Source organism: Pezoporus occidentalis, unplaced genomic scaffold (genome assembly GCF_034315485.1).
Source record: "Pezoporus occidentalis ecotype Australia unplaced genomic scaffold, CSIRO_AGI_Poc_V1 ctg115, whole genome shotgun sequence".
Classification (NCBI taxonomy): domain Eukaryota; kingdom Metazoa; phylum Chordata; class Aves; order Psittaciformes; family Psittacidae; genus Pezoporus; species Pezoporus occidentalis.
In genome coordinates, this window is record NW_026912940.1 from 1,138,552 (window position 1) to 1,161,550 (window position 22,999).

Below are 22,999 nucleotides of genomic sequence, written 5' to 3' on the forward strand. Positions count from 1 at the left end.
TACTTTCAAAAGGCTGGAGGACATCCCTGATCTCACTTGAAAATGTAAATACAAGTTTCCCATATAAATGAATTAACCAAACATTATCGGAAAAGATGACTTGTCTTTTATCTCCTATGGACCCATATGGTTTTTGTTAAGCCATGGAATAGGGTGTTTGAAGCATTGTAAACTTTTCCTCTCCATTAAACCCAATGTTTGAAATTAACAAAATCGTTGAAGATGCACATTTACGTTCTGTGCTGTATCACTGCACTAATACTTCCTGTAATTGTGGTGCATAGATTTTTGTTTTGGAAGGGTTTGGTCGGATTGTTTTTTGGTTTTGTTTTGGTTTGTTTGTTGTCTTTTTTTTTGAGCTAGGAATGGATTTGAAGTAGTGTATGATATTACCACGCATAATTTTAAGGGCAGTAAATATTCTATCTAACATTTGGCAATGTATAAACCTGATGGAAAAACTGTTCACAGGGAAAGCAATCTTATCAAACTTGACAGCTATTTCTGTTACTTTTAACTTCCAAACTCTTGCTCCACATAATGTACTCGACCTCAGAGTTGCCTCTTGAGTGACAGTTGGAGGTGAAGCAAAAAAAGGCAATCCAGTATTGCAGGCCAGCTATGGACCCTTCACTAAAGCTCTGCAAGATACCATTTTGGAAGTAACAAGCACTTTTTCCATAGTGGCCCGGTAATGATTGTCAGCTTGTAACTCCAGAGCATGCGGCTTGCGCCTGCTGCATTCTCGGCTGCTCTGCAGACTTCACATGTGAAATGCTCTTTCTTCTCAGCTTCATTTTGCCATTGATGTGGTGCTTTCATTATTAATTTTTTAATGTAGTTATTAATTTGAAACTTATTAATGAGCTAGCTGCCCTTTATCTTCTTTCCAGTATTGGCAAATTTTTGTATCAGTATTGGTTTTACTGTTTTAATACTGCATTTTCTGTAACAGCACAGTACTCCTTGTAGTCCCTGTAATTTCAAAAATGTCATATGATCAAAACCAACAGGAATTTTGAATCAAACCAGTGTCAGGGTTGTGGCTGGAAGTCCAACCAACCAGCCATTTGTTCCACATCCAAAGAGGTAGGGGGCTGGTATCTCAGGAACTTACCTAGAACACGTTCAAACACGTCTCTTGTAGCAGTTGAGTATTGTATTTTGTTCATGACACATGGCCCAAGTATGTGTACATTAGGGTTCGTGTTAGTCACAGGGCACTCCCAAGCCGAGCTCCAAGCTCGGCTGACATGTCCTTCCACAGGACAGACCGGCACAGAGCCCTGCGGTAGCTCCGCGGTTCCCCCAGCCTCACTTTTACACAGACTAGGATTGACTGATTTACTACACGCAAGAGTCGCGCCGGACGTGCCTGTTGGAAGGATGAACCCAGGGGCATAAACTTGAACTCAACCACATGGCTCTGGTTTTGTTTCTCTGAAAGCAAACACACTCCAACACCACCCACCCCCAGTCCCGCTGCACGCCACTACTTCAACCTCCCCCTCCGCCAACCACAGCGGAAACACCCCCGCTACTCCACCTCTATCCCGGCATCCTCCGCTGCCGCGCACGCGTCATTGCCGGCGCGCGGGCGCTCTAGCCGGTTGCGGTTGCTGTTGATGGTGTTGTGGTGGGGGTGTCATGGCTGCCGCCGAGGTGGCAGAAGCAGGAGCCTCTGGGACGAGCCGCTGAGTTGGCTAGTGCTGGGAGGATGTGTGCGGCGCTGGCAGAGGGGTCACCGAGACCTCTTTGCTGAGTTGGCAGCAGGAGCCTTGACCCTCCCTAGCGAGGGGAAGGGAGCAGGAGGAGGTGATCGCCCCTGTTCCCGCTGGAGCCAGCTGCCAGCTGTGCTGGCCGCCTGCCCGGCGCGGGGCTAACTGAGCAGCGGTGATGGCGTCGTGGTTGGGCGGGCTGGGCTCGGGGCTGGGTCAGTCCCTGGGGCAGGTGGGGGGCAGCCTGTCTTCGCTCACAGGCCAGATCTCCAGTTTCACCAAGGACATTCTGCTGGAGGGCACGGAGGAGGTGGGCGGTAAGTGCCGCTGAGGCGCTGGCCGGGGAGCAGCGGGGCGGGGGGTGTCCGTGTGTTTGTGTGTGGTTGCCGGGGCGGGCCCTGTTCAGTGTGTACTCGCTAGGACAGGCTCGGTTTCGGGAGGGAGCCTTTGCTCCGGCTGCCGGTTTGCCCAGGGGTCGGCAGTGGCGGGGCCTGCACCTGCCGGCCGAGAGCGAACTGTGCCGTCCCGGTACGCGGCTTGGTTTCTTTCGGGAGAGCTGCTGGCTTTGCTGGCTGTGTTTTCTTTGTCAGCTCCTGTTGATCTCAGGATCTGAAGAATAGACAAACATATTCCCAGCCTATAATAGCAGAGGTTAACCTTCTCTAGGTTTATTATTCGAAAGTTTCTGACTTGCTTGAAGCGTTATGTTGATCAGTAATGAAAGCACGCAACACTCTTAATTCCATTCCGTTTGCTCAGCTTATCTAAGACCCTATCTGGTTAGCTTTTGGTGTGGTTTCATAAAACTGCAGAGGAATTTTTACACTGGTATGATCTAAGCCTGACGTGTCACATAAGCAAAGGTCCAGCCTTTATGGTGTTCTCGTTGTTTGTATTTCAGCTGGGGACAGAGAGACCTGTCAAGTTGTACCATTCTCCTGCAGCCAAGTAGAACATTGCCATGGTTTAATAGGGACAGGAAGCTAGGATGATACATGTTTAAAATAGGAAGCTGAGACATTGGAGTAAGATTTGAGTAAAGTAACAGTAAACTTATTCTAGACTGTAGTCTTTATATTTTTAAGAAACTTTTTTTGTTACAAGTTGTTGAATAAAACTTTTGATTTTTATACTAAAGCACTTATATAACATGGTAATAAATATCAATAGGTTAATGCCACTAGTATTGTTTACCACCTTGAAACTATAACTTACTGAAAAAAAATTACTGCTCTTAAAGCAAATGTTAAGAACAGCTAGGACTTCTGAATACTCATCTTAAATGTGAAATTAAACAATTCTATTTTGTTTGTAATTTCAAACAAATTTAGATATCAGGAAGAAGTTATTTACTGTGCGGGTGGTGAGGCACTGGAACAAGTTGCCCAAAGAAGTGAATGCTCCATCCCTGTCAGTGTTCAAGGCCAGGTTGGACAGAGCCTTGGGTGACATGGTTTAGTGTGAGGTGTCCCTGCCCATGGCAGGGGGGTTGGAACTAGATGATAAGGGCCTTTCCATCCCTACCTATTCTATGATTCACAACTATGAAGCATTGCCTAAGTATTATATCAGTCTTGTTGGCAAGCTGATGCTGCTGGTCTCATTGATGGTTTTTTTTTGGTATACAGGTGAAATGAGACAGATATTTGTTTGGATAACTGCAAGGTTACACTTTTCAGAAATACTTGCTTAGAATTGTTTTAAATTTCAAAGTCCCATATTAGTTTAGTTTGGAGACTTACTCTGTGCTGCTAAACTGTGTAGTCATCTAGTGTGTTTGGTTTACCCTTTTAAAAGAGAAATTGAGATTCTGATTCACACATTTGTGCTTTAGTTTGTGTAAGAGGCATGTGCTGATGATGTTCATTAGTTACTTCCAGGTGTACTTGACTGCTAGATACTGCTGTAAACTACTTCTGTTTGCTAAAACTTTCAGAGTAGTACATTTTTATGGGTTACTAGCCTTGAGGGTGTGAAAATCTAGTGGCATCTAAATACTCTTCCATGAAGACCTTTACATATTGTGTAACACTTCATGCAGTTCCTTACATTCCTGGTTTTAATTTTCTGATGTTTCCTAATTTTTAATATTATCCCTTACATCCACTGCTTTGGCTGCCATCGGAACTGATGATAGTGTTTGTGGTTTATAGACTTTTAACATCTTCCATTTGGCAGAGATTGTTGCTTCTGCAGCACTTGAGCTGCATCATTTTTAAGTAGCACATAGGAAATTATGAAATACTGTATTTACTTGAAAATTATATTTATTTCAAATAACTGTCAAGCTTGTTTTATAGTCAGTCAAGGATGATTTCTCTTTAAGAAAAGGCAATGTAGTATTTCTAGGCACTGAAAGTTGTACATGGGAGAAGTAAACATAGCCTGTTTGAGGAGGGTTGATCATCAACGGGAGAGTGTCCCAGGACAGAATTATGTGGGTTTTGACTTAAATACACTGATATGATAGGTAGTGTCACCTCTGTAAATGGAAGTGAGTTCTGTTGGGGATTTGTGCCTTAATGAGGGAGGCAGGGATGATGTTTTGTTGTATTGGTTATTTTGTGGGTTTTGTTAGGTTTGGGATTGGGTATTGGTTTTTGTTTTGTTTTCTGAAAATTTAGTTACTGTTGTGTCTGTTTTGTGGAATTAATTCTTATTTTGAAACTTCACATGAGAATACTGAGAAATACACAACTGTCACATCAGGGGCAAAGTCCTATGTGAAAAACAGCTCAGTGACATGAAATAGTCACATTTTAAAGCTTAAATCTATACTTTTCTATTATCTTTGTGATCTGACTTAAAGTCTAGGTAAGAGAGAGCTAAATTACACTCAAAAAGACTCGGGTTTGTGAAAAAGAATTCTGATGGTGTTCTGATAAGAGCAGCTTTTGTTATTTACCTAGGAATGAACATCAAAGCAGTGTAAAGTAAGACACTTGTTAATAACTGTGATCTTAATTGATGTCTATTTAACAGACTAAAAGTAGCTTAATAAAAATGAAAAATTTCACTTTCTTTCAGATGCAGCAACAGAACTCCAAGTGTCCAATTCTAGACTCAGAGAAATAGAAAGTATTAATGCAGCACAAAAGCTTGAAGTAAGAAATTTTGGAACACTACTGTAATTAAAAACAATAAATAACGTTTCTTGTAAAGTTGAAATATAGCACTGAATGTGCTTGTCTGGGTAAATCTAGAAAAGAAGAGTGTGTTAGAATGTGGCTTTTTATTTACTTTTTGGGGAGAGGCATTGCAATTGGGGGTGTATTTGTTTATTGGAGTATGTGTGTGATGCATGTTTTCATTTTTCACTAAGTGCCGCATCCTGCAACTGTTCCTACTTACCACATGGGTTTGGACTGCAGCAATAGTCTTGGCTCTGTAAAGCTCGTAAATATGACAGTCTGAAGTTTCCATAAATTTTGGCATTTTGTAGATGATCACATATAAAATCAGATCTAGAATGACTGGTTAAACTGGACAGCATCTCTCCTGCAGCAGGCAGAAGACAGAGCGTATGTGCTCCCTGATGCAGTTCTGTGCCCGTGTTTCCCTACTGTGTGTTGGTTTTGACATAACTGTGGATGCATGTGCTCTCCCAGAACTGCTTAAAAATCCCATGTGCCCGTGAGGAAAGTGACTTGGTGTACTTTAACAAATGACTTGTTGGTTTACAGCCATAAATGAAGTCGTAAGATCAACAACTTCTACGTATGTCCTCAGCCCTCAAGAATATTGAGAAGTTAAGATAGTATTTGGGGAAGTTCCTGCTTGTCCTTTTTTAGATTCTTGCCATTTGCTCTTGAAGAGTGTCAGAGAGAGAATACTGTATTGTGTGGATATTAGCTCTGATTTCTGTTATCTGGCTGTTCTTAAATTCTACTGATGGGTCATGCTAAGATGTAGTTCAGCCTTGAATTTTTCTTCTTGCATTTACCAGAAACCTCTTTCTGAAATGCTGTATGAAAATGGAAAGCTTGGACATGAATGTGATTTTGGACCACATTTGGAAGTTACTGTTGTTTGTGTGGTTTGAGTAGAATAACATGAGAAATGTGTATAATTTGATTTCTTTATTGTCCAGCAGATTTACGCTTTTCTTATTCTGTAAGAACTGTTCCAAATTTACCAACATTAATTTCTCATCTTTGCTAGAATGAGAGACTGAAAAAAGTTTGTAGTGATTTAGAAGAAAAGCATGAAGCAGCAGAACTTCAAATAAAGCAGCTATCTATAGAGTACCGAAATCAGCTTCAACAGAAAGAGGTAGGATATAGAGTGAAATATTTGAATAAATATGCCAAATAAACTTGCATATTATGCTGTTTAATCTCTTTGTTATGGTATCTGTGCTCTTTCAGTGGAAGTGTTGGTCACAGTTTCAATTTCTTAGTTTGTGAATGTAGACACTGGGAGACTTAAGACATATACTGTTGACTTATGTAATGTAAGCAGAGCTGCCAGGAGAAAGTTGAGATGAGAAAACTCCAGGAATGTCATGCATATATCAATTTCTGTTTTTTTCTGTGAGAAAGAGCACTTAAACTGCTTTGTATTTCTGATTCAGTTATCTTTAAGGAAGGCAAAAGGAGCAAATTCTTATTTGAAGCAGTTATATTGTCTGTAGATACCATAATTATTTATCTTAATGTATACAGTTTCATGATCTGAGAAGTGTCTCTTTGTGATGAAAACATCAGCTGTATAGTCTATTGTGTAGCATTAGATTTCATAGCCTTTTAAATGAAGACAGTTGCCAGTATGCCTGGAATTACACAAAAGTTTTATTTCTTCTCTATTTATAAATGCATGTGGGAACTAGAGGAAGAAGAATTTTGAGATGTGTAGAATTCTGCATATTAAATACAGTAGCAGAGTTGTTACAAGAAAATTGCATGCAGCTAATTTCAGTTTGTTGTAAATAAGTAAATTTTCAGTACCTTATGTGTAAAAGAAATCAGACGTAATATAAATGTGGGAGCATCACATACTGCTTAATTTTCATGTTTGAATACCCTTGTTAATTTTTTTTTTTTTCAGCCTGACTGTTGCTATAGTACTTAAGTACCTTGGCTGCTGAAAAAAAAAAATCATCATTTTTACTGAAACTTAACTCAAAACTGTTAAAACTTTTAGTATGTATCCATGTGGGAGATACTTTATAAACATTAGCTAAGACTGCTTTTCTCCATTAGGAGGGAGTTTGGGTTTTTTTTTTCCTTTTTGCTTTAGTGGAAGCAATCAGTTATTTTTGCTGGGGACAGGTTGTCTGGTTGGTTCACATTTCATAAGTTTACAAGAGGCAGAGTGTTTATTGTTATTCTTCCTGAAACAATACATTTTATTCTGTATTTTCAGGTGGAAATCAGCCATTTAAAAGCTAGACAGAATGCACTGCAGGAGCAGCTGCAGAAAGTACAGAAGGCTGCTCAGTCAGCACAGCTGGGAGCTGGTGTTTTACCACCAGCCACTACATCAGCTTCATATGTTCCAGTGGTCAGACATGCCTCAAATTTTGAAGGATATGACATGGATTTTGGAGACGTAATCTGGTCACAGCAAGAAATAAACAGATTGTCCAATGAAGTTTCTAGGCTTGAATCTGAGGTTGACCACTGGAAGCAGATTGCACTGGTGAGTATTTCCTCACTGTCTTAATCTCCACTCCAAATTAGTCTTTTCACTGAATTTTGTGGTTTTGGAATGGGTCTTCTGAAAGTTCATGGTGTACAATTTCTAGAAGCAACATGATTTGATGGAAAAGCTGAAACTTAATTACGTTTTCATCATTTTCATACTGTCACATGGCTAACATTCAGTTAATAACATTCATTGACTAACTTCCAAATGCTTCGTGATGCTTTTATGCATAATTTATCAAGTTGGGCTTTATAAACATTTGCCTGTGCTACTTCAGGGTTTAATTTCTGTGCAGCCTTTCAGAAAATGATTTTCTTCTTCCTGGCTCTGGTACTATTTATTGACAGTATAATACTGTGATAGTTGAGTATTTGCCTACTGGTTTTACTTACTCTTCTCTCAGTCCTTGTTATGTCAGTTGGAATTCATGATTTGCTGAGACAAGAAATAATACAGTCTTTCAAGCTGTTGTTGATATGAGTCATTGTTTTTCAAGCTATCGCCTGATTTCAGAGCTATACCTTTCTCATTTAGAAATATTCAAGTAAAATTAAGAAACCCTGTTGTATTGTTAGGTGCAATAACACCCACTACCACAAACTTTTGTATATTTCCATATAACAATAATAATAAAAATCAGTGGAAAATAAAAAACTTTCAATTAAAATGTCTTTTTTTATCAAATTTACTGTAAATTTTAATTTTTCTTCACATTCCCTTTGTTTTTCTACTTTGAGTAGAAATAGAGGAAACACACAAAAAATATGCCTGTTTATCACAATTTTCACATGGATATGTGATTTTTCTTTTCTCAGTCTTCCAAAGTGCAAGGGACAAATGATGCTGAACAAAGTGAAATATGCAAACTGCAAAATATTGTTAAGGTAATATGACAATTTTGACAAGCTAGTCTTCACTTACACTTTATTATTGATGGTTTTGCATATGATCACATGACTTATGAATACAGTTAAAATGTTTACAACACATGCACTTAAATTTTCTCGATTAAAAACATATGTGGGCTTGTAGTATCACAGTAACATTTCAGTCATCAATACAATATTTAAAAAGTTATTCTGCGAAAGGGTATTTATGTGAATTTGTTTAATGTAGTACATAAGCTTAAAAGAATTACATTGGTATTTATGAGGGCAAATCACTTTCGGAAGCTGTTGATGACTGACTTACGAGATACACAAAATAATTTCTTCTCCCTTCTCAGAAACATCTTACTTTTTCGCATTGAAGGTGCAGAATATGCATTTGCCTGACATCCTTAGAAGTTGCTAGAAACGTGTCCTACTGTATCCACTTCCTGTGAAGTAGTTGTAATCTCTCTGCTTTAGTATTTGTTGTTTTGTGGAGCATACTGTTGTGTAAATGTATTTTTAAAGGGAATGTCTTTTGTTGGTTTGGGGTTTTTTTAAACATGTTAAAAGACAAGAAATGTGACTTCTGTGAGTAATCCTTTAATAAATCTTTAATTTTACTAAGGAAAATGTTTTTATTTCTTTTTTTTTCCTTTTTAAGCTTCTGTACTGTATTTTACCATTCTGTTTTTCTAATTATACTTTTAGGAGCTCAAACAGAATTTAAGTCAAGAAATAGATGAACATCAACATGAACTTTCAGTGTTGCAGGATGCACACAAGCAAAAGCTAGTAGAGATAACTCGTCGACACCGAGAAGAGCTGAGTGAATATGAAGAGCGAATTGAAGAACTTGAGAATCAGTTACAGCAAGGTCTTTCTTACCACATGCTTTCTTTTTTAATGTACAGTGAATTTTGGTTAAAGGATCAAATTTGTATGTAATGGTGTAATAGATATCAAATACATGATGTTCAGGAATTTGATTTTCAACTTGATTTAATCTTGATGTTTAAGGTGCATGTCCTAGTATCTTATATTCACTGTTGCTGGCTTGAATACTGGAATGCTGGCATTTTTTCTGCTGATGTATATCAGTCTAGAGGGTCATTTTCTATACATATCAAATGTTGTGCTCCAAATCCTACACATCCTGTTTTGTTTTTTTTTTAACCTTACATTTAATGTGTATGTGGAGAAGATAGCACTTGTCTCCTTAGCACAGGAGTAATTTTGCTGAGAAGTACTATATGCCAATTCAGTTACTTGACAAAAGTTCAAGACTGACATAAGGACCACACTTCAGTCTGCGGCGTGACTAGATTGTAGGAGAAGCTTTGTAGTTCTCACAAGATGCTTTTTCTTGTCTTGTAGGTTATTTCATAGAATCATAGAATAGTTAGGGTTGGAAAGGACCTTAAGGTTATCAAGTTCTAACTCCCCTGCCATAGGCAAGGGCACCTCACATAAACCATATCACCCAAGGCCTCGTCCAGCCTGGTCTTGAACACTGCCAGGGATGGAGCATTCACAACCTCCCTGGGCAGCCCATTCCAGTGCCTCACCACCCTAACAGGAAAGAATTTCTTCCTTATATCCAATCTAAACTTCCCCTGTTTAAGTTTTAACCCGTTATTCCAGAAAAATAGTAATGTAAGGTTTTCTTTAGAGGCTTCCTTGCGTAAATATGTAATATTTGCCTGGAAACTTCCCGTTTTATTATGTGTTAAAACTTGGACTTTTAAAGAGTATATATTCTCCTTTTGGAAAGAGAGATCCATTCCCTTCTTGGAAAGAAGGGAAATATTTTCACAGCCTCTTAATGCCTGAAGTAGTACTGATAGAGAATTTATTTCTTAAAATCAAGTGCCTGTTAAGATGTAATCTGTCTTTTACTGTGTGTACATACACCAGCAGGACTAATTTAACGAAGTTAAAGGGAGGAATCTCTATCTTTTGCATTGCAAGTCATCTGTAAAATAAATACTGCTCACAGCTTTTGAAGGTTTAAGAGTGTTTTATTTTTTTATTTTGTTGGTCTGTTTGACATCATTATACAGATTGGGGCAGGAGGAAGTGTTTGAGCTTGTGATGAAGTGAATTCACAAGCAGCGTGCTTTCATTTAGCTTTTTTTGCTGTAATTTCTGATTATGCTTTTTTATATTCCAACTTTTCTAGACGTTACATTGTGATAATATGGTAGATGTCTGAAAACATCAATTCTGCAAAATGAGATTTTTTTTTTAAGTAAAAAAGGTCTGTGCATCATTTAGCAAATGATATACTAATATGTAGCAAATAGTTCTCTATAACAACCATTCAACAAACCTTTGAAATTTAATTAAAATATTAAGAGAGATTTTGCATCAGGCTAAATTAGATGGGGTTTGATTAAATTATTCTTAGAAAATTAAGGAATTCTGAATTGCAGTGTACTAGATTGTGTCATCTCCCCACCAGAGGAATGGGGGTCAAGTATATTTTAATTAAATGGCAAAACATACTGTTCACAACACTTTAAGTTTTAAAATTATTTCAACAATAAATACTTCACAAGGATGCGCAAGTATTTGAAAAGCTGCATATCAAGCCGGTAGTATGTATAGCCCTGCTTCAAATCTTAATTCTATTTATGTAAGCTTTCTGTTGATGATGATTATCAAGTCTTTGGTTTAGATATCTCCCTTTGTCAGGAGAAGAGGTAGAAGAAGAGACTCTTAAGCAAAAGATCTGCAGTGCTGCTGGTTTTGGTTAATAGTTAAAATTGCTAACAATCTTTTTTGCTTTTTAGATGGTGTGAGCACTGATGCCGTGGGTGCCTCTGAAATTAGTGAACAGAAAAAAAATGCTCGGAGTCTAGAAGGAGGAAAAATAGAAGAGTTGGAGATTGTAAAGGACCAAGAGGATGAAATAAGAAAATTAAATCACAAATTGTCTTCTGCTAAAGAAGAAAACAGAATTCTTCTGAAAGAGCAAGAATTGGCAAAAGTAGAAAAGATCCAAATAATGCAAGAATATGAAAATCTTAAGTCTGAATTTAGCAGGCTTCAAAGTGCTGCTGCAGAGCAAGATGCCCTCCTGAAAGAACAAGACAAGAAGCTCCAATCAAAAATGTCATTACCAGAGGATATTGTCAGACTACAGCAAGCGCTGTTAGGTACTAAGATGATGATTATTTTATTTTTTAGTTTAATTAATTTTAGTAAACCTTTGGAGGTTTTCACTTTTAAAGCTCAGATTTTACTTTAAGAATTTGGATCTTAGTATGATAATATATATCTTTTGAAAGCTGCTGCTTTACAAAAGGGTTTTTCATTGAGGTAAGGCTAAGCTGAAAAGGAGACACAACTGAAACTAGCATGACTGATTATCATAGGGCTTTCTGATTAGGTAAGTAACAAGAAGTTGCTTGTTTAAATTCTAGAAGCACAATTTTGGTAAAGACAATCTGTTGCTAATCTTCTCCCTAAAGTAACACTGAAACTTCTCTGTTTAAGAAGTGTATCTGTATGTAGAAAATCTTTTAATATTGCATAATTGATACACTGTAGTGCCAAAGTCCTCCTAATGTGAAGTCAGTAGTAAAAGTAATTCTCTGTGGTGGTGGTTGATGGTGCATTTCAGTCTACAGCACTGATGATTATAATCTCAAAATACTGTGAAACTATTCTCTTCTGAGCAGCAGAGTGTTGCTGGGGCAAGGTGGGAGAATTGTTTTTGTTGTTATTTGGAAAGTGGTAAAATTCTGTATTTTTTTTTTTCCTTTATAGAAGCAGAAAATGAAATAGCAAGGCTTTCAAGTTTAAATCAGGTAAAGCAATTTCTAAATTAAGCCAACAAAGTTTGTGCAAATAGTAAGTGATGGAAAACATGTTCTGGCACTATACATTTTTTGGAGCACTTACACTTCTACATTAATAACCTTGTAATCAAGGAAATAATTGTAGATTAATTCTGGAATTACATGTGGAATTGATAGAAACGACACATTTTGACTTGTGAAACTCCATAGTTTCTCTGTGAAAGAAAACTAGATTTCCACCTATCCATTGCTACTTAGGCTGCTGTAACATAAATTTTAAAAGTATTAATAGTATATTCTGTAAAATTTGTCACTTTTCACCTGTTTGGCCTATTCCGGCTTTAAAAAACCGTTGTCAGCTGTAAAATACTTCTCTCCTTACATGTAGTACTCTAGTAATAGTACATTCCATCTTACTGATCAAGTTAAGCAGTGGAAAATACAGTCTCTGGAACACACCTTTAGAGTTTGGCAAGGTTTGACTTAGTCTTTTATAAACTCAGGTTTGAGAGATTTGGCTTAGTTTACTTTGTATCCATTAGCATTTCTCAACTGGGGTCTTCTGTGTTTTGCATGTGTTGAAGATTTCCCATGGCATTTTTCATAAGCATGTTGTTCAGGTGTCCTTTATTGAAACTTCCTGTCTCCCTATGCAGCATGCTACATATTTAGAGTATATCTTGGATGTATAATAATTTATCCCAGCTGTGGATCCATGCCTCAGGGGTGGGTATAACTTTGCTTGCCAGACAGTGGCTTTTTGTGCAGAAGCTCGTAAATTACAGTCCTGAACTTAGTGATGAGAAAATAAATGTCTATGTGTGAATTGTCCAGCCAAATACTTCCTGATGAATAATTTTTAAGTGGCATAATATTAATGTAGGCCTAAAGATTCTAACAAAAAAAGGGCATATTTTACTTTTAATTGTTGAAGGGAGGGAAATAAACTATTTCAGATCTGAAGAGGTTATAAGTTTCACCAAGGTAAAGTCTAGTATTTAGATTTTTTTAACTTAAGAAAGGACTTGAGAAGGAACTGACAAGTTCAGAAGATAAAAATGCGAATATTCTTTCTGCATATGCTGAGGATCAGAATTCAGAATTAAGTCAGTTAAGACAATATTTGGAAAGGAAAGAACATGAATTAAATGAAAGTATTGCTGAAAGAGAAACATTAATAGTGGAGCTGGAAGAACTAGACAAGCAGAATCAAGAAGCTACTCAGGTAATAAACACTGCAACTATTTATTTAACTGCTAAAATATTTAGGTTTGTGCATGTTGGTCTTTCAAGTTGAGCTTTGAACGTAGATAACAGGGAAATAGAAGTTATCCTCTGAGGCTTAAAATGAATATTGGGACCATCTTAGTGCAAAATTTTAAAATGCAAGAAACCCACTTATTATGGATGAATAAATAACATGGTGTGTGAGCTGTCCATAACGTTTGTCACTTCCCAAAGTCCAGTTAAATATTACTTAATTTTTCACTCCACAAGACTTTTGACAGATCTTACCCTGCTGATATTTAGACCTCCATCTTATGACAGTATGCATAACATGAGTTATTTTTAAAAACTTTTTCCTTGTATTATTTTTAATTATATTGAATAATTAAGTTGCTTTATTACAGGTTCTTTCAAATACGAGCATATGTGGGGTAAAAAAGGTCACTGACTATAACAAAAATGGAATGATAACCTTTTTCTCACTCTTCTGATATATTGGACCTGTAAATATCCAGTTGCAAGCCATGTGTTTTCAGTACTGGTTTACTTTATAGAATTACACATTACATTTTTTTCCTATGAAATGAATCTCAGCAAATGTGTTTAAAATTAAGCATGAATAAGAAATTGAAAATAGAGTATAGAAACAGGCATTCTGTTCTGTAATTTGTTATTTTAAATTTAGTGCCGCCCTGGTTTTAAGGAATGGGTATATGCTGTATCCCCATTCCAACTGTCCTGGCAAATTCTGATGGTTCTTTTTCTTAGGTAACTCTCTTTTTGTTCCTTGATTTAAGTAGTTAGGGTTTTTATTCTCAATGAAGTCTAATCTATTCCTATTAGATTGTTTGTTTTTAATTAAGTTAGCATTGACTAGTTGATCATACTTGCCACCTGTCTTTGGCAACTAGGAAACAGTTTTGCTTCCTCTCATGTGTGGGGTTTTGGTGTTTTTTTTGTTTGTGGGTTGTGTTTGTTTTTTTTTCTTTTAGTGTTCAGATGATGCAAATGCATACATGGTTCAGCTGGTTCTCCTTTCCTAATGAGTTCTTGTCTATGTACGTTTCAGCATGTGATTACACTGAAAGAGCAGCTGTCAAAGCAGCACATGGAAACTGATAGTATCATCAACCAGCTGAAATTTGACTTAGAATTTGAAAGAAATAAATTATCAGAATTAGAAATGGAGAAGATGGAAACTATTAAGGAGTTAGATATTCAGAAAGAAAAACTAAGCCAATGTTCATATGCACTTAATGATTTGCATATAAGTAAGCAGCAGCTTCAAGATAATATTAAAGAGCTTCAGGAACAATTAAGGAAAGCCCAGGACTGTAATTTTCATCACAAAAAAGAGTTTGGAGAATTGCAGCAGAGGCTAAAAGAAAGAGAGGAGGAAGTTTCTGTATCTTTGAGCAAGCTAACAGAAAAAAGTAACCAGGAATCTAACTACACTTGTCAAGATCTGATTCTGAAAGAAAGAGAAGTAGAAATTGCAAAACTACAGAATGACATTTCAGAAAATAAACAACTGAATGAAGAATTAAAGAAATCTCTGTCAGATCTCAGAGCAGAAAATGGAAAGCTGGTGGCATCCACCGAAAAACTAAAACAGGAGTTAAATAGTGCCATTTCTGAGAAAAATAAAGTTTACTTGGAAAAAGACACTGTTGTGGAGGCCTTGAAAATGGAAAAAAGACAGTTGGAGAGTGAATTAAACCAGGCAGAGAAGAGGCTTTTGGAACAAGCACATAAGTATAAGCAGACTATTGAGGAATTATCACAAGCACGGAGTATGGATACCAGTGCCTTGCAGCTTGAACATGAGCGCCTAGTTAAATGCAATCAAGAGAAAGACTTTAAGATTGCTGAACTTAAAAGGAGCATTGAGCAGATGGAAACTGACCATCAAGAAACAAAAGAAATGTTGACTGCTAGCTTAGGAGGACAAAAGCAGTTGACAGAACTCATTAAAGAAAAGGAGATATTTATTGAAAAATTTAAAAATCAAGCCTTACAAGTGAAGCAAGAACTTGAGGAATATATGAAAGCTTCAAAAAAGCAGGATGTCTTAAAACACAGCTTGGAGGAAAAAGACAGAAGTCTTGCAGTCATGAAGGAGGAAAATAACCATTTGAAAGAAGAACTTGAACGCCTTAAGGATCAGCAAAGCAGATCTGTGCCTGTGGTTGAGCCTAAAACTTTAGATATTATTATTGAACTTGAAAGTGAGGTAACACAGTTAAAAGTAATAAAGAATAATCTTGAAGAAGAAATAGAAGTTCTCAAAAAAACAATAGAAGATCAGAACCAAACAACAGTGCAACTTCAGGAGTCTTTGCAGGAGCAAAGAAAGGAAATAGATGAGTCTAAATTTCAGTGTGAGCAAATGAATGTCACACATGAAAGACTTTCTTTAGAGAAAGATGAGGAGATTAAAAATTTACAGAAAACAATTGAACAAATTAGAACTCAGTTGCACAAAGAGAGACAAATTATTCAGACTGATTCCTCTGATCTCTTTCAGGAAACCAAAGTTCAGACTCTTAATGGAGAAAATGGAAATGAAAAGCATGACTTATCTAAAGCTGAGATTGAAAGACTGGTAAAAGGTATCAAAGAAAGGGAGATGGAGATTAAGCTTCTAAATGAAAAGAATGTTTCTCTAAGTCAACAAATTGATCAGTTGTCTAAGGATGAAGTTGGCAAACTTACTCGTATAATTCAAGAGAAAGATTTAGAAATACAAGCTCTCAATGCTAGAGTTTCCTCAGCTTCCTCTAGGCAGGATGTTCTTTGTCTTCAGCAGCAGCTGCAAGCTTATGTTCTGGAAAGAGAGCAAGTACTAGCAGTTCTAAGTGAAAAGACAAGAGAAAACAGCCAGTTAAAAACAGAGTATCGTAATATCATGGATATGGTTGCTGCTAAAGAAGCAGCTTTGGTAAGGTTGCAAGAGGAGAATAAAAAGTTATCTGATAGATCTGAAAACAGCAGTCAAGACATGTCTAGAGAAACTATTCAGAATTTATCCCGTATCATTCGAGAAAAAGATATCGAAATAGATGCTCTAAGTCAAAAATGTCAAACCTTATTGACTGTTTTGCAGACATCCAGTACAGGTACTGATAACGGATCAGGAGGTGTTAACAGTAACCAGTTTGAGGAACTTCTACAAGAACGCGATAAATTAAAACAGCAAGTAAAGAAGATGGAGGAGTGGAAGCAACAAGTAATAACCACAGTTCAGAACATGCAGCATGAGTCAGCGCATCTCCAAGAAGAGTTACACAAGCTTCAAGCACAAATTTCAGTTGAAAGTGATAGTAATTCAAAGTTGCAGGTGGATTATAATGGCTTGATTCAGAGTTACGAACAGAATGAGAAAAAGCTGAAAAGTTTTAGTAAGGAATTAGCACAAGTTCAACACAGCATAGGACAGCTTTATAACACCAAGGATCTTCTCCTAAGTAAACTTGATTTGGTAACACCATCTGTGACAATGGCTTCCACTGTTTCACAGCTTTCAGGCATACAGCACAGTGGTCCGGAGCTACTCAGTGACGAGGCTAAACTCCTTCAAAATGAGTTGGAACAACTGAAACAAAAGTTGCAAGAGAAAGATTCAACTATCAGAACTCTTCAGGAAAACAATCAACGACTATCTGATTCTGTGGCTACAGCATCAGAGATTGAAAGAAAGAATCAAGAAGGAACTGAGTCGGAGATGAGGCAGATCAAAGAAAAACATGATGTCTTACAGAAATCACTTAGGGAAAAAGACATATTAATTAAATCTAAAAGTGACCAGTTACTTTCTGTCAGTGAAAATCTTAGTAATAAAGAGAATGAAAATGAGCTTTTGAAGCAAGCTGTGACTAATCTTAAAGAACGAAATTTGATTTTAGAAATGGATATTAGAAAACTGAAAGAAGAAAATGAAAAAATAGTTACACAGTCTAGGGAAAAAGAAACAGAATTCCGAGCACTTCAGGAGACTAATATGCAATTTTCAATGATGCTGAAAGAGAAAGAGTTTGAGTCTCACTCAATGAAGGAAAAAGCTCTTGCTTTTGAGAAGCTGCTGAAAGAAAAAGAACAGGTATGTGCCTTCATATTTATTAATGTTTTTCAAAATTAGCGACATGGTAATCCTTTTTTGTGTATATGTAGCCATCAAGTATTTGCCTGAAATCTGTTTGTGACTCCCTACTGCATTACACTACAACAAAAATCCTACCCCTGCAAAGTTAAGAAATTAAAAGTCAGCAGGTGAGTGGTTTGCAATGTTACCTGTTAATTGTGCATCCATGAACAACTTTTATTTCATTTACTTGGTAATTGCTCATTTACTGATCAGCTGCTTAATATTATGCTTTGGCCCTGTTCATGAAGTGCCCTATATTATTTTTACTGTATGGTGCTCAAACTTCTGCAGAGTTGGCTAGCAGAACTAATTTTCCAATGTGCTTTCCTCTAGTGTTTGTTATTCCAATGTGGTTGCTTCTCAACATCCCTGTGAGGTGAATGGACTTCTGTATCTTGCTTTTATGGCTACAGAAACTCCAGTGCAAAAGAAAAGATGAAAGATCAGATAAGCTAAATTAGTGGTTTCTTCTATACAATTTGACAAATGGAAATATTGAAACTTTTTTCAAAATGTTTATTCAGAGAAAAGTTGCAGTGGCTTGTAAATTACCTTGTATGTAATTTGAAGAACAATCGCTTTTAAAAGAGGCAAGAATTATGTGGCATCTTTGATACACAGGGCAACAGCATGTTGTACGATTTACTGCTGCTGGAGTTAACAAGTAATTTGTTAACTGCCATTTCGTTTTGAGAAATAGGTGTTAAGTACAGTGCCAAAGTCTTTCTGTAGTTTAACAAACACTTGACAGCAGAACTCCAGGATGTAGATGCTCTGAGAGTATGTCTTGGTGGGAGACTTTTCTGGTAATTAATTCCAAACAGATGATTTTCTTTTTTTTTGTTTCCTCTGTACTGCTCAGGTCTCCTTTCTCTTCATCTTGGTGGCTGTGGTTGCTGTTCTTCAGTCTTCTCTTAGAGTTGTCCCCCTCCATGCATTCTGTTCTTAGTATCCTTCTGGCTTTTAGCATACCTTCCCATTCTCTGAAGTTAGGAGCACTGCCCATTATCAAAGAGTGGTATTTATGCAAACCATTGCTAAGTACCTTGGCATTAGTTTTCCCCCCACTATAATTAAAAATATAATTACTGTAATTTAAGTTACAAACATAACATTATTATGTTTTTAAAATATAATTAAAATTAATAGAATGGTTTTGGCTGAAAGGAACCTCAATGATCATCTCGTTCCAACCCCCCTGCCATGGGCAGGGACACCTTCCACTAGACCAGGCTTCTCAAAGCCCTGTCCAACCTGTCCTTGTACGCTGCCAGGTATGGAGCAGCCATAATTTCTCTGGACAAACCTGTTCCAGTGCCTCACCACACTCACATCTCTGAAATTTTCGAATTGCCAACTAAATCTGCAGTGTAATGGATTTGGAAAGCAAAATATGAATTACATTTAGCAATACATGTCTTTTTAAATTTGTCATTTTTAAGGCTCAACTTAGACCTAATATGAGTTGAAAACTAGGTTTTTTGTTGTGGTTTTTTTTTTTGTGAGAAGTTTGACTTAGGGCAGATGCATAGCTCTGTTTGCTTGTAGTAGATGTTTTCTTATCCTGTTCTAAGGAAATACTATGGAATTACAATGCAAATTTTTGTTGTCTCAAAGTACAGTGATGTTTTGACAAGTGGCTTTGAATTACCATTGGGAATTTAAACATTCATCAGTCTTTCCATATAAAGCATACTAATACTTTACAAATTAACACTCTTACTATTTTGTTGGGTTTTTTGTTTGTATTGGGGTTTTTGTGTGTTTTGTTGTTGGTGGTTGTTTTTTGTTGTTTTTTTTTTAATTCTAACTCCTAGAAATCTGTATTGTCTGGCTAGGTTTTCTGTGTTGCATGTGTTTTGGCCTGCAGAGTTTCACTCAGTGGTGGTTTAGGCTTTCAGTTTCACAAGCATGTTACATTTGTGTAGATGTTTTTCTTGCACAGATCAGAGAAGTTCCTGTTACACACTTTGTGATCACCATGGAGAACTAGAAAATATAGTATCAAAACAGTTTTGTATTTTATGTGTGCATGTCAGAAGATAACGTGACATTAAAAGAGAATGTCTGCCTGCAGGTTTATGGTTCTAGGGCAAAAAGACTTCTACTGAACTCAGCTTGATTAATAAAACAGATAATTGAATCTAATAAGTGATGAAGCATCATTAGTGATGAAAACAAAGATTTGTATACTTTTATCCAGCATATTCAATATGCATTCAAAACAACATGGGACAAAAGGCAAAGAGCATGCTGACAAGTTTTCAACAACTGAAAATGTGTTCATGTGTACATGTCAATTCTGTGTAACTGACATACTTGCAGTTCTTTATATGTCTATGTGAAGTTGTAAACTGCATGTGAGAGCATTGTTTGTTGAAATTTGACATCTGAAAACATGTTGAACATTGTTGTGATTCATTGAATGCTAATCTTCAGGAGTGAGGTCACCGTATAGTTTATTTTTTTAAGATTTCTTTATGTGTTAAGTTGTGTTAACTACAGGCAAGTTGACCTGCCTAGGGCGATGCTTTACATGTGCATGGCCTAATAAATGGGTATCACAGCTAACAGATTTCAAACACCAGGGGGAAAAGTGAAGTTTTCAAGTATACAAGTGGCTGAAACACTGTGTACATAATACATATCTCATCTAAAGATAGTTAGGTATCAGTTTGTTTGCAGCAGTCAATTAAGACAATGCTTCTGTATAGTGTCTTTAACAATAACTTTGTCTTGTAATATGTGAGTGAAATAACTTCAAAATAATATTTTCCCCAGATGTTGTTTTGTGTTGTAGGGCCATGAGCGTCTTGCCCTTTTCCTTCTTAAATCAGTATTGTCTTTAAGCTCTTTTGGGCAAAGACTGTATCTCCTTTGGTAAAACTGTTTGCTGTGCTTGAAATGTATATTTGTGTCTTCAACAGGGCAAGACAGGAGAATTGAATCAACTGTTAAATGAAGTTAAATCAATGCAGGAAAAGGCTGTTACTTTTCAGCAAGAAAGAGACCAAGTCATGGTAGCACTCAAACAGAAGCAAATGGAGAGCAGTGCCCTGCAGAGTGAGGTACACCACCAAATAATTTACAGTTGCAAGAAATAAAAGAAAAATATTTTCTGTATTATTTTTGATAAAAATCACTTGTAAAAATACTTTAAAATCTATACATGTGCAGTGTGCTTCCATGAGCATGTTTTAAGTTTGCTTAAATAACTGTTATGAAAGGCGATAGTACGAGCAACTTAAGGTATGTTGTACACAGTTACAGCATTTGCGTGAGAAAGAGCAGCGCCTAAAGCAGGAGCTGGAGAGGTTACGCAATCACCTTCTAGAGATGGAAGACTCCTACACTCGAGAAGCTTTAGCTGCGGAAGACAGAGAGGTCAAGCTAAGAAAGAAAGTTTTGACTTTGGAAGAAAAGCTTGTGTCCTCATCTACTGCGGTGGAGAATGCCAGGTAATCTTTTAATTTGTACAGCAGTAGCATTAGCTGTGGATACCGCAGTTAGCTAGACTGGTACTTGATGGCTGTATTTTACAGAATTACCATTCTCTAGCATGCTAAGTACTTGAGAAAACAGATAAGAACTTTCATTACTCTAAATCAGAAAGGTGATATGAAATCTACTTGACTGCTGTTGGGAATTTAAGGAAGTACTTGTCTTTTTAGTAGCAACTATTGAAATCTCACATGTATGACTGTGCTTAGAACTAGAAACAGCAAAAATTCGTCAACCCATCAATCTAGTTGTCTGTTAAAGAAGATGGACTTAACTTTCTTTTTAAAGTCAAGGCTTCATTCAGTTTGAACTAGTTTTATTTTATGCGCTTCAGTGCGCAGATGTGACTGTCACGGTTTGTGAATTGCTTTTGAGACAAGTACACATATTTTATACCTGATACCATGGAAAGTATATACTGCTGTAAGATTTTTTTCTTTTTAGCCTGCGTAATGTAAGATGCATTGAAGTTCTCACAGGTAAAACCTAGAAGGCTAGAGCCAATTGTGATTATTGCAGATAAGTAAAACACCAGAATTTTCAGCCAGAACAATGAAAATCCAAGTATTAAAATTAACAAATGCTTATCTTGGCTGTTTTAATACTGTTTTATTTAAAGGAATGTTGGTTACTTCAGGCACCAGAATGCTTTTTTGATCTTGTCAAAATGAACAGGTTTTTTAATCAAAAAGTAAGAAAAAAAAAAAAAAGTATGTGTGTAGCTAAAGTCTTCATGTACTAAAGATGGATTCCACTCTTAACATTCTCAGTAAAGAGATTCTGAGTTGAGCAGAATTTATTGTGAAAAACTGTGGAGAAATGGAAGAGTTGGGAGAAGGCTGTGTAAAAACTGTTCATCAGAATGTTTCTTAATTCTTCATCAAACTTGTCAAATAACCTTTAAGAAAAATAGCCTATGTGCCACATGATAGGTACTATTTCAAAAGACTGGCATAGGAGTAAGTCAGGTTCATAATATCTTTGCTTAAGAGGAAGTGAAATGGATCATTCAGTTGTCAGCATGGAGCAAGATACACTGGGTTCTTGAAGACTGGCTTTAAAAGTAAAAATTGGTAGAAAGACCTGTTGATTCATCTAGAAATTGAGGCAGATAATCGGCAAGATATGGAGGTTTTTTTTTTTGTTTAAGATAAGATGTTACAATAATGAATAACAGAGTAGGTTTTTCTTTTTCTAATGTACTTCAAACAATAATAGGGGAGTTTTATTGTAAAAAAATTTATTATCAGACTTATTTAAAATCTTTTGTTGGTGGGATTTTTTATTTGGTTGGTTTGATTTTGGGGTTGTTTTTTCATTATTTTTTTTTTTCAAAGAGGGACTGGCGAACAAAAATTGCCTTCATTTTTATAAATTGAGCTGAAAAAGGTAGGGTATTTTTGCTGGGATTTAATTTTCTCTGTGATTACTTCTGTTGTCTTAATAAATAATGTATTTTATTTTCATGAAGTCATCAAGCTAGTCTGCAAGTTGAATCTTTGCAAGAGCAATTAAACCTGGTTTCCAAGCAGAGAGATGAAACTATGCTACAGCTCACCATCTCACAAGACCAAGTGAAGCAGTATGCATTGTCACTAGCCAACCTGCAGATGGTACTAGAGCAATTCCAACAGGGTAAGTTTTGTCAAGAAATAGCAAAGATTGCAGCAAGTATTTTTCAACTGGCATAGTTACCATACTGTGGTGCTTTTTAAATATCAGTTACCTGGTTTCCTTTTTGATAGCTTGAATTTCAGAATCTGATGTCTGTTAAAAAAAATTGTAAGGAAACAGTTCCGGCCCTGTGAAAACTGATGGTCAATGTCCCATTTAAGAAATTTGAATTCCACCTCTACCTCATGAAGGCCAGATTTGATAATTCTGATGTTTTTGCAGTCACATCTCTCACATGCTGTGAATTAAGATTTTCTTGTTTGGCTTTGTATTTTTAACCCTTTAGAAGAAAAAGCTATGTATTCAGCAGAGCTGGAGAAACACAAAAAACAGGCTGAAGAATGGAGGAAAAAAGCAGAAAACTTAGAAGAAAAAGTTGTGTCTCTACAGGTGAGCTGAATAATGAAATTGAAC

At 36.6% G+C, this 22,999-nt stretch overlaps 1 protein-coding gene across 2 annotated transcripts in view; it reads left to right on the forward strand.

Moving 5' to 3' along the window:
- The first annotated feature begins 1,566 nt into the window (after positions 1 to 1,566).
- Positions 1,567 to 22,999, forward strand: part of TRIP11 (thyroid hormone receptor interactor 11) — a 39,917-nt gene continuing 18,484 nt past the window's right edge. Inside the window, exons 1-14 of one of the 2 annotated variants that reach the window (XM_062637770.1) lie at positions 1,567 to 2,035; positions 4,746 to 4,822; positions 5,880 to 5,990; positions 7,083 to 7,358; positions 8,180 to 8,248; positions 8,945 to 9,110; positions 11,029 to 11,394; positions 12,008 to 12,048; positions 13,058 to 13,264; positions 14,336 to 17,365; positions 20,338 to 20,478; positions 20,675 to 20,868; positions 22,383 to 22,546; positions 22,872 to 22,975. In XM_062637770.1, coding sequence (XP_062493754.1) covers positions 1,897 to 2,035; positions 4,746 to 4,822; positions 5,880 to 5,990; positions 7,083 to 7,358; positions 8,180 to 8,248; positions 8,945 to 9,110; positions 11,029 to 11,394; positions 12,008 to 12,048; positions 13,058 to 13,264; positions 14,336 to 17,365; positions 20,338 to 20,478; positions 20,675 to 20,868; positions 22,383 to 22,546; positions 22,872 to 22,975 — 5,085 coding nt within the window. In that variant the 5' untranslated portion in view covers positions 1,567 to 1,896. The remainder of the gene's footprint in view (positions 2,036 to 4,745; positions 4,823 to 5,879; positions 5,991 to 7,082; positions 7,359 to 8,179; positions 8,249 to 8,944; positions 9,111 to 11,028; positions 11,395 to 12,007; positions 12,049 to 13,057; positions 13,265 to 14,335; positions 17,366 to 20,337; positions 20,479 to 20,674; positions 20,869 to 22,382; positions 22,547 to 22,871; positions 22,976 to 22,999) is intronic. The other variant, XM_062637781.1, reaches the window with a different exon arrangement.